The sequence below is a fragment of the Pan troglodytes genome, chromosome 6 (assembly GCF_028858775.2).
Source record: "Pan troglodytes isolate AG18354 chromosome 6, NHGRI_mPanTro3-v2.0_pri, whole genome shotgun sequence".
Classification (NCBI taxonomy): Eukaryota; Metazoa; Chordata; class Mammalia; order Primates; family Hominidae; genus Pan; species Pan troglodytes.
Window position 1 is genome coordinate 28,822,753 of NC_072404.2, and position 12,129 is coordinate 28,834,881.

The window sequence follows — 12,129 nt, forward strand, 5'->3', positions numbered from 1 at the left end:
GGCAAGGTAAACATGTTTACCTTAAATTAGTAAATTTTATCTTATATTAATTATATCTCAACAAAAATTCAAAATAAAACCAAAAATATACTTTATCCTCTTATCAACAAGGACATAAACTAACATCAACACTTCATCTTTGATCGTAGTTTGGGATTAGAGATGGGAATGTAGGCCAGGCGCAGTGTCTCATGCCTGTAATCCTAGCACTTTGGGAGGCTGAAGCAGGAGGACTGCTGGACCCCAGGAGTTCAAGACCAGCCTGGGCAATATAGTGAGACCCCGTCTCTACAAAAAACAAACAAAATTAGCTGGGCATGGTGGCATATGCCTGTAGTCTTGGCTACTCGAGAAGCTAAGGTGGGAAGATGGCTTGAGCTTGGGAGGTCAACGCTGCAGCGAGCCATGATTGCGGCATTACACTCCAGCCTGGACAACAGAATGAGACAGGGTCAAATTAACTCCGGAGTTACATACTCTGACTGTTGAGCATGAGAAGGCTGTTCTACTTTACCAATTGAAGGGAAAATTTAGACTTTTCAGAGCTAGAGAAAAAGATATCTGCACTACCAACAAACGAATTTTCCTAATGCCATTTAAAATACAGACAACTAGTCACAGCTTGCCAGAACCACCTATTCAGAACAAACACCATAACCAGAGAGGAATGGGAAGAGATAAAACTCCAGTAGTAAGTCAGATGATTTTGAATAAAAGAGTAAGGAAATCTGAATAAAAACATTTCATTATCATAATGATAAAAACCTTTCCTTCTGGAGCACACCCCCTCCTCAGCGATATCTGTTTCCTAAGTCATTATTCTATCTCACCCAAATTACTTCCTTCAGTCAGTCATTGCCAATCCTGCAGTAGATACCATGTCTCAGGATATTCCTAACTCACTCTAAAATATATATTATTCCTTATATGTCTCATATCCTAGTATTTCAAAATTTAATATGGGTTATGATTAGTATATAGGTGGATGTGTGCATAAATTAAACAGCATAAATTTTTACAATAAAGACATTTGATTCATTTTCACTTTACTGTGAGCTCCTTGAGGGCAAGAACTGTCTTATCATCTCTGCAACCACAGCACTCACCACAGGCCCTCATACACAAATCTTTGCTGAGGGAACATATTATAGATAAACAAAATAAGAAATAAAAATTGCCATTGCTTATACTTTGGTAGATTCTTTAAAAGTGGGTCATATTTCACCTTGGGAATATATAAGTGAATAGAATTTTTTTTAAGTTTAATAAGAGAGTTTTATTTACCAGAAGGGCAAGCAAATGTGGACTATTTGGAAACCTTTCACAATTCTCCAGAGGGGGGGAAAAAAGGTTTTACTGCAACTGCTTACATAAAGAAGAGATTAAGGCATTCTTCAATATTTCAAAAGTATGACACAAAAGATCTCGAGGCAACATTCCATTTCTGTCATTTGATCAAGAGTAACCTAATACTAAGGAAATTTATATAAAAGGGAATAACAGTCAAATAAACAGCAGATTCCTAATCCTCTGAATAAAAATAAATCTATATTATATATATAATTTATATCTATAAAATGCATTATATATATTTAAAACACATTGATGTCTAACATATGTAACTATGTATACATAGTTACATGTATACATGTCTAATATATATATCTAACTATAAAATTGAAGAATAAATGAACCAAAATATAAATGTTTAAAAAAAATTAGTGAATAGAAAGATTACTATTTTATATATATATATCATCTAGGCTAAAACTAGATCATTCATTAAAAACATGAATTACAATGTTCAGCTTATATACTAGCTGACCGTCATGAGGTAAAATATTTTCTGTGAAACACCCAAAGGCAAAAAGACAGCTGTTTGTCTGAAAAGACAAGCTCTGGAAAATACCATGGACCCAGGCTACCACTGATAAATGAAAGGAAGGGTATCTTAAAAATTAGTGCAGTAATAATACCTTTTATTCACAATTCTGTCATCATTTTATTTAATGAATGTGGGAAAAGTTAATTTTGTCTGTAGAGAGGGAGAAAATGTTGTGTTCATGAATGGTGTTTTAAAAAACAAGATCTAAAGGAGCCAAATGAATTTAAATACTATTATAGCAAAAACATTTAAATTTTCTCACACTGTACTAGTTCAAAGGTAGTGACCTTCTTAAATACTAGCTTAGCTTTCTCACATTTCAGAAGGCATAACTGGAGTCGAAAAGCACCTAATGGAAAATTATGTTGGTATATTATTCTTGGCAAAATTTGACGCTGGGCACGATGGCTCACGCCTGTAATCCCAGCATTTTGGGAGCCTGAGGCAGGTGGATCACGAGGTCAGGAGTTAAAGATCAGCCTGGCCAACATGGTGAAACCCCGTCTTTAGTAAAAATACAAAAATTAGTCAGGTGTGTGGTGCCACACGCCTGTAGTCCCAGCTACTCGGGAGGCTTAGGCAGGAGAATCGCTTGAACCCGGGAGGCAGAGGTTGCAGTGAGCTGAGAAAGTGCCACTGCACTCCGGCCTGGGCAACAGAACGAGACTCTGTCTCAAAAAACAACAACAATAAAAAAATTTGAAGACAGATGCCTCATACTAAAGTATCATTTGACAGATGGTTTTTCAAAAATGTAAGGAGGTGATGGGGGTTGAGTAGCAGAGAATTAATGAAGATGGACAGATGGGTGAAGAACCAGTAATTAAAACAATCCTATTCAACAACATCACACATAAGATTTGATTTTGAGTCACATATTGAGATTCAGCAACTATCAGAAAATTTAAAAAAATTAGGAGTCCGGAAGTCTGCTAGATAAATCTACCACACAGCAGTAACAAAAATAACACAATCTGAAAGATAATATTTTAGAAGTAAATCTTTGAAAAGATAGAGCTTGAACTATTCATGAAATCTTAAAATAATGAAGTCCTAGACTAATCATTTAGTTGGTACATAAAGAAAATAGGACAAGCGCGGTGGCTCACGCCTGTAATCCCAACACATTTGGGAGGCCAAGACAAGCGGATAACTTGAGGCCAGGAGTTCGAGACCAGCCTCGCTAACACGGCAAGACCCCAGCTCTAATAAAAATACAAAAATTAGCTGGGCATGGTGGTGCACACCTGTAATCGCAGCTACTCAGAAGGCTGAGGCATGAGAATCACTTGAACCCGGGAGGTGGAGGTTGCAGTAAGCCAAGACTGTGCCACTGCACTCCAGCTTGGGTGACAGTGTGAGACCCTGTCTCAAATTTTAAAAAGAGAAAATACTAATGAGGGTCCATAGCTAGAGCAGACAATGAATAATTTTACCAAATTTTCAATTTCAAAAATTTCATCTCTACACATCTGAGAGATGTTGGGTGAGGTTAGGAGTTCAGACTGACTGTGGAACAGTGTAGAGCTAAAAATCATCTTCATAAACCACTTACAGTACTTTAACTTTTCTGATGAAAATATGAGACCCAGAGAGGTTATGCCCAACATCATAAAACCAGCTTGGGGAGAATTAGAATTAAGTCAAAGGGTTTCTTTCAGTTCACTTACTCAATCATGATGACTTGGCCTTATTAGCATCACGGTTATTAAATAAAACAATCAAGCAGAAGCTTTTCTAGAAATATGTATGTAACCAAAACCTTTCTTAAATATTTTAACAAAAATATGTAATTTAACACCAGAGATTTCAAGAGATAAGTTATTCTAATTTTTTTTTTTTTTTTTTTTTTTTTTGAGACGGAGTCTCACTCTTTCACCCAGGGTGGAGTGCAGTGGCGCGATCTCGGCTCACTGCAGGCTCCGTCACCCGGGGTTCACGCCATTCTCCTGCCTCAGCCTCCCGAGTAGTTGGGACTACAGGCGCCCGCCACCTCGCCCAGCTAATTTTTTTTTTTTTTGTATTTTTAGTAGAGACGGGGTTTCACCGTGTTAGCCAGGATGGTCTCGATCTCCTGACCTCGTGATCTGCCCGCCAGTTATTCTAATTTTAAAAGTACTTAGCAGACATGTTCCCAAGCACTTTTCTATATTCTATTATCTCTGGTATGCTGCTGATTTTGCCTGATAACCATCTTCTCTTTGTCAAACATAGAGCTGAATTCAACACACATTAACCCAATTTAGAATAACACTCCAAATAATTATCAGGAATGCCTACCAAATTAACCAAGGAATGGGAAATATCCTTCCTTGAACTGGCTATAATACAGATTTGAAGATAATTTAAAACATTTGAATATCAAATTGATTCAAAATTGGGTAAAGTTAATCTTGGGGTTGGGCAGGAGAAACTACTTAAACTACATTTTATTTCCTGCAGGCCATGATTTCACTCTCTCCTCCTAAAGGAAAAGTTTCCCTATGCTTGCATTAAATTTATGAAAAATGTTAATAAAATATTGCTACCCACATAATATGTTATATTGATAAAATATTACTTAAATAATATTTCCTATTTATTCATACTCTGGTTTCTTGTAGTGGAAGATGGTATTTGGAAAACAAGATCTGGGTGCTTAGTGTACTCACTGCGACTGGGGTGCCATTGTTTCTAGGTCCTCCCAGTGAACAAAGCTAGGAGATATATGCATGCATATATGTACAGATACACACACACATATGTATCATATGCATACTTAGAACCCATGAGTTCATAATGATTCCAGTACAACACCTTAGAGTTCTTTCTTGGCTTTTGCTGTTCCATGATTGTAATTCCTTTTTCAGACAGATAGAAATCTAACTCCCATTATCCTCAAAATATTTACTTATTTGTTCAATCAACTTATTTGCTCAATGTAACCAATCTACCAATGTAACTACTCTGGCTATTCTTCTACACGCCACCTCTGCAGCCCTTCACCCCAACCACCTACTTCCTCAGACACTACTGCTGTTAACCGCTGCTCTGCCCCTCACTCAGTACTGCACTTCCTAGGTGTCTATATATCCAAACCAGGAGGGGAAGGGAATAAACAAACAGATGGAAAGGGAAGGAGATCAGTCACAGTTTTCCATTTTTTACCTTACTAGCTGATCTCACCCCTACAACCCACCCTTTAACATGCTCTCTTTCCACAACTCCCATCTTAAAGAATGGATAGCTGCCGATATTTGCTTTTGCATATTTTACTTCATCATTAACATAAGAATGCCCTAGAAGAAATAGCATTCAACTGTTAAACTTGACAATTTCCATCAATCTGCCAAAAAAAAGCCGTGATAACAGACTATATTAAACACAAAGATAACACAAGCAGGAAACACACACACACACACACACACACACACACACACGATTTAATCAAAGTTTTTTGTTTTGTTTTGTTCTCTTTCAGAGACAAAAGTCTCACTCTGTCACCAGACTGGACAGCAGTGGTGCCATCATAGCTCACTGCATCTTTGAATTCCTGGGCTCAAGTGATCCTCCCAACTCAACCTCCCAAGTAGCTGGGGCTACAGGCATGCACCAACACACCCAGCTAATTTATTTATTTATTTTTTTATTTTTTTGGAGAGAGGGGGTCTTGCTATGTTGCCTAGGCTGGTCTTAAACTCCTGGCCTGAAGCAATCCTTCCATCTCTGCCTCTCAAAGTGCTGGGATTACAGGCATAAGCCACCTCATCTGGCCACAAGTTATTAAAATATGTAGAAAGCACTTCCGTAACATTCTAATGTCACTTCATGATGACTTGGGGAATCCATAGAAGGATGCTCAATTCATGGCTATAAAAGCTGAGAAAGTAAAAGTCTGCCCAGCTATTCATCAGGATTAGATAAAAGAGACAGATAAGGCCAGCTGTTAAAATTAACAGGAAACGGTGCTTTTCCTAAATACACACTGCAACTGAAAAATGTCATAACAATCTCCTTCTTTGAGTGACTACTAAGTTCTTACTTACTAAGATGACTTGTTATCTAAAATCACAGATTATAAAAAAGTTTGTTGTTGAACATGTATCAGTAAGAACAAAACATCCCACTCTTGCCTAGAGCATCTAAGTCACTTTGACATAGAGAAGCAGCCTTGATTTTCAACCCAGGTGCAGAGATATAAATATGGAGTTTCTGAATATAACATTTCAAATCTACATTAACTTTGTAGTTTTCAAGACAACAAGATCCTGGGTCTACTTTGAAGGCCAGACCAGATGTTCACCCCATTATAAATAGCCCTGCTTTGTTTTGAGTCTACCAGAATACCGTTTCATTTAAATTTCACCTAAACTCTACCCTTCCTCCAAATTACTATAATTTTATCTTTTCTTTGGTTTGGTGAGATGGTCCCATGGTGTCTGTTGGGCAATCTCTCTCAATGCAACAAGCCAAAAAGCCTGACTTTGTCAGACTGTAACTTTGTCCTTATAGGTCTTGGGCTGACTGGGCTGGACAAAATCAAACTGATAGTTGCAGCCCAAACTCTTCATTCCTGTGGTTCATGATCATGCAAGTGCACATAATTATGTGTCACATAAGGACAGAAAAAAGTAATTCGCTGATTAAAGGAATACTATTTTAGCTATCCTAGAGAAAAGCTCATGAGACAAGAAAATATAAGTTTTATTTTCTTCATTAACTAATCAAAGGTTATACACCCCTTATATAGCCACTGGGTTAGCCAACTAGAGAAAGATTCACTGGTATAAAGTTGAGCAAATATCTTCCCATCCTCTCCTCATTGTTGGTCACCCCAGTTCCACTGCCCTCCAAACTGGAAGAAACATTTTGACAATGAATCACTGATGGTCGTTGGAGAATGACATCAACATTCAGAGACTTTAACTACTTTGTGGTATTGCCATGAAAGAAAGAAAATAAACAAATGAATAAACTCTTTGAACCACTTGGGAGAAAAAAGGAATCAATTTCCTAGAAAAGATTACTATGTGTAAATAACTCTCTATTGAGATTTGATAGAAAATACTTCCACAGATATTTAGCCTTTCAGTCATATAAAATACAAAAAATCACTGGAATTTAAACGCCAGACAAAACTTCCTTGGAATATAATTACTATAGTAGAACAGTAAATATTACCTTAAACTCTGACAACCATTCCTCCACAACCCCTTTCTCTGAAGTAAACATTTTTCCACATCTGTTCTAAATCTTCAACCTGAAAATTAACATAGAAAAATGTTAACGTTTTGAATATATTTTATTTAGTCAGATTACTATGAACAGAGATAATCCTATAAAGTTTTTACTTCATATTTGTGAAATGAGTTTCAAACATAAATTACTAAATTCATTTCAAAACCAATGTGCACAAACAAGCCTTAAAATGCAAGAATTTTGACAAAAGCATAAATATCATAACATGATTAAATTGGCTCTCCAATTTTCATTTACTTTTCAGGAATGCCAGCTGCAAAACATATTGGACATTTTTCCCTAGTTTCAATAAAATAATTTCAAAAAGATCATTTATCTTAAAAGAAGGCAGAAAATATTTCAAAACTGTGAAAATATAAGAAGACACGCATCCAAAATTGACTTATAGAAAGCATTAAAGTAATTTAATTTGCTTATATTTCAGTTCTTTACAACAGTAACTAGGCAAGTCATGTGGTTTCTTGAAAGTGTAATATTCATTTTTTAAAAAGTAAAAGTGACAATATTCAAAATGACCACATTTGACAACAGTGATGCAGAAGACTGGGATTTACTTAAGTATAAATTTAAAGAAATAAGCTAAAGGAAATGCAGAACAGTTTTATCTCAAGCAAAATGTTTGTCAAAATACAACGTATTTTTCTTTACCTATCCATTTGTACGGGAGTAGACTTGGAAACTATTTCCTGATGGAAAACTTGAGCTCTATCTGAATTTCCTAACTTCCAAATTCGGTCACAAATCCTTCATTAAGCTACTTAATTTTCATCAGCATTATAAGGTAGTAGAAACTCAGGTAGAGTAGCCAGAAATGAATTCTGATTCTATTACTTACTTGGGTAAGATATATTTGCCTTACTTTTTTTTAATCTGCAAAATAGGGATAATAATAGTACCTATTTGCAAGGAGTTATTGTGAGGAGTACATTTTAAAATGCAAATAAAAGCAGTTATTTCCATTCCTGGCAACAAACTATTATCACTATGCAATATTATTATTATTATTACTAATTCTTATAAACTCTGCTCAGCTGTCTACGAAAGTATCCAGATATGCCTTAATGAACAACACAGGTTCTTGTCAAAGAATACATTCTAAGGTTCCTGCTGTCTAATTCTCATAAAAAACATGATTAAAACATTTTTTGGTCATTCATTCATTCATTCACTCATAAAAGATTACTTGGGTAATATGCATTTTATTTTTAATATAAAAAATATTTCTCCTTGGATCAAGTCAGACTAACAGAAAACCACATGTATGTACTGTATTATTGATTTTATAGAACTGTCTGTTTGGAGAAACTGGGCTTTGAAATTATGTCCAAAATGTTACCAAAGCACTGCTAGATCACGTTTATCCTCCTTAAAAGCCAACAGAGTCTAGAAAATTCACATCTTAAGTTTTCAGTACTAGGAAAATCTCTCCTTTGGAGTAACTTGTTTCTTTTTATATTATGAATACTGTGAGTTTCATAACCGATTCTCTTTGTCTTACTCTTATTTTCTGTCTGCCTGTATCTACTTTTTTTATGTTGTTATGTATATTTGTAAAGCAAAGTCAATATAAATGCACAAAAGTTTTCTTTTGTATGAATTCCATAAATTAGGACAGAAAGTTATCACAAATAGAACCACACTACATCAAGTTACATAGAAATGGGGAGGTAAAATTTTTACAAAAATTCAAAATAACTCTCCAGTTAAAATTAAGGTTAATTTTTCAAAAATTAAAAGAAATCAAGAGGAATATACAAGGAACCAAGAACAGTCAAGGGCTGTCTTGAAGAACAACAGAACTGTGGGACCTGGACTTCCAACAGCAAAGCTTAGTATAAAACTTACCAAAAACTATAGTAATTAAGCCAGTGGTGGCACTGTCAGAAGAGAAAACAACCAATGGAACAGAATAGAGTGGCCAGAAACAGACCCACACATATATGGTTACCTGATTTATGACAAAAATGACACTGAAATTCAGTGAGGAAAGGATGGTCTTTATAACAAATGGGGCTAGGTTATTTGGATAGCTACATGGGGAGGACAAAAAGAACCATGACCCTAGAGGTCATGCTGTATGCAAAAATAAAAACAGTTTCAGTTGGACCACAGATCTAATTGTGAACAGTAAACTATAAGGCTTTTAGAAGAAAATGCAAGAGAGTACTTTCATAATCTTAGGCTAGGCAAAGGTTTCTTAAACAAGAGGCACAAAAGCACTAATCACAAGGAGGGGAAAAGGATAAACTGGACTTCCTTGAAAGTAAGAATTTCTACTCACCAAAAGATACCACTAGGAGAATGAAAAGGCAAAGCCATAGAGTGGCAGATGATATCTGCAATTCATAAACATGGCAAAAGTCTCATATCCAGAATATATAAGGAACTCATAAATTATTAAGAAAAAAGGTAGACAATCCTATAGGAAATCAAGACCATCACTTATTCAAATGGAAACTTAGCACATGAAACGTGCTCAACTTTGTTAGTATCAGGGAAATGTCAGTTAAAACCCACAGTGAAATACACCATACAAACACACACACACACACACACATACACACACACATGCACGCATGTGTAGCTAAAATGAAAGATCACACCAAGTGTTGAAAAAGATATGGAGCAATCAATATTCAGACACAGCTAATGTGAATGCAAATTGGTACAATATCTTGGAAAACTCTTTAGCAATATCCTCTAAACTTGAGGATATATACACATACTCTACGAACCCAGAAATTCTATCCATGTTAATACTCAACAGAAATGAGGACATACATTCTCTGAAAGCTATGTTCAGAAAATGTTCATCTGAGCAATAGGCTTTTGTTTTTGTTTTGTTTTTAGAGACAGAGTCTCACTCTGTTACCCAGGCTAGAGTGTAATGGCGCTATCATAGCTCACTGTAGCCTCAAATTCCTGGGCTCAAGGGGTCCTCCCACCTCAGCCTCTCAAGTAGCTGAGACTACAGGAGTGTACCACATGCTTGGCTACAGCAGGTTTTTTTTAATAGTCAAAAACTAGAAACAAACCAAATGTCCATCAATAGTTGAATGAATAAATTATGGTATACTGTACAATATCTGAAATTCTATACAACAAAATATAACTTTTAATGAATAAACTATATCTGTGTTACAGTGTTGGATAAAAGAATGCAGGAAAACAGAGTACATACTATATAATTACATTTATGTAAATTTCAAGAACAGATAAAACGAATCCATTTGTGTTAGAAGTTGGGATAGTGGCTGCTCTTGAGGGGCCTATCTTGTCGGTTCTGATAACAGTCTGTTTCTTGATCTAGGTGCTGGTTACTCAAGTGTATACATTTGGTGAAAATTTACCAAGCTAAACATTTCACAAACTGTACATTTTTCTGTGTGTATATTATACATTAGTAACACCAGTCAGCCCTGGGTCTCTTATCTTCCACTTGATAGAGATCAAATGGGAGCCCTCATTGTATAGCTGAGCTCACATGGACACTCACTTGTTTAGCACGCATGCAAGCTCAGAATAAAATTGTTCCTCCCCAAACTTCTCTGTCTCCTGCAGAACTCAAAAGGGAGTCTATGACATGCCTCCCTACCCTGAAACTTTCACAGTCTCACCACCACTGTCTGCTTTAGGTCCACCAGGACTAAAGTCATTATTCCCTTCATCTCTGTTTATGTCCAGCACCACAAGAAGCTACAGACACCTAGATGACACTCATCTCACACACTAGTCATCATAACTCTTTGTACATCTTCTGTTTTGCTCCCATCTCCCATCCCATTCTAATTCTGAAAGGACGATATACTTCCATGTGTCCTCTGGAATTTACAGTCTATTACCAGCAAAATCCTCTACATCTTCAACAGTTCTTCAAATGTTGCTTTCTTCTTTTCATGAGACACTAGTTTCCCTGCATGCAACCTTACCAAATAGTGATTGCATTCCTCACACATCCCTGAAACAAACCACTGGGCTTAGAGGTAAAGTAGGTGTTTTCCTTTCTTCTTACTACCACTCAAGATCATTCTCTTCCTCCTTCAACCATCCACCCAAAGCTGCTTTGAAACTCTATCACCATCATCTATCAATCAATCCACCCCACGCCCTTGCCCTGCTCGGTCCCTCCCCTTCATTTCTGGATGATCTTAGCTCCTAGCTCACTGTCATGCTTTCAAACAACTCCTGCTTAAATCTTGGTGATTTTTTTTTTTACCTGAAGTCTTAATTCCTAGAAGTCTTAATTCCTAGAATTCTCCTCCTACAATATTTTCTTCCTCCCTGCCTCAGCTACTCAATCCTATGATCAAAGTCTATGATCATAGCCTAGACCACCTGTTTTCAAACATTTGGGTTAGGGACTCTTTATACTCTTAAATATTAAGCCAACCTGAAAGAACACCCAATGGCCAAAGCTGGAACAATCCGAGCAACAGAACAAATAATGTAGTACTGCATTATAACCCAAAGTATAAAATAAACATACATGAGGCCATACTCATATAAATAAATGATTAAATAAATAAGAGAATAGGAGATAAAGCTTCCTTACGGAAGAATTCCCAGTAACAGATGTAGACACTATCTCTTCCAGGAGGTAGAGCTTAGTCCTAGCTCCCCCGTTGAGAGTGCACTGGACATAGCTATTCATTTGCAAAAAAAGAGAGTATGGAAAGAGGAAAAGAGTCACTGTATAGTGGTGAGACCGGGCAAGCACTGCCTTGATCAAAGCTAATGTCAACACGACGTCATGTGAATATCAAGTACCATTCAATATGATTACAGACATGAGCCACCGTGCCTGGCCCCTGGTAAGTTCCTTTTAACTACAAAAGTAAGAATATCTTTAGAAGAGAAAGTATGGCTGGGTGCGGTGGCTCACGCCTGTAATCCCAGCACTTTGGGAGGCTGAGGCAGGAAGATCGCTTGAGGTTAGGAGTTTGAGAAAGCCTGGCCAACACAGTGAAATCCCTCTGTACTAAAAATACAAAAATTAGCCAGGCATG

At 36.6% G+C, this 12,129-nt stretch overlaps 1 protein-coding gene across 8 annotated transcripts in view; it reads right to left on the bottom strand.

Moving 5' to 3' along the window:
• HYCC1 (hyccin PI4KA lipid kinase complex subunit 1) overlaps window positions 1-12,129 on the bottom strand; it is a 116,724-nt gene that overhangs the window by 86,621 nt on the left and 17,974 nt on the right. For all 8 annotated transcript variants that reach the window (XM_016957161.4, XM_054687426.2, XM_527685.8 and 5 more), the window contains exon 2: window positions 7,046-7,124. In XM_016957161.4, coding sequence (XP_016812650.3) covers window positions 7,046-7,096 — 51 coding nt within the window. In that variant the 5' untranslated portion in view covers window positions 7,097-7,124. The remainder of the gene's footprint in view (window positions 1-7,045; window positions 7,125-12,129) is intronic.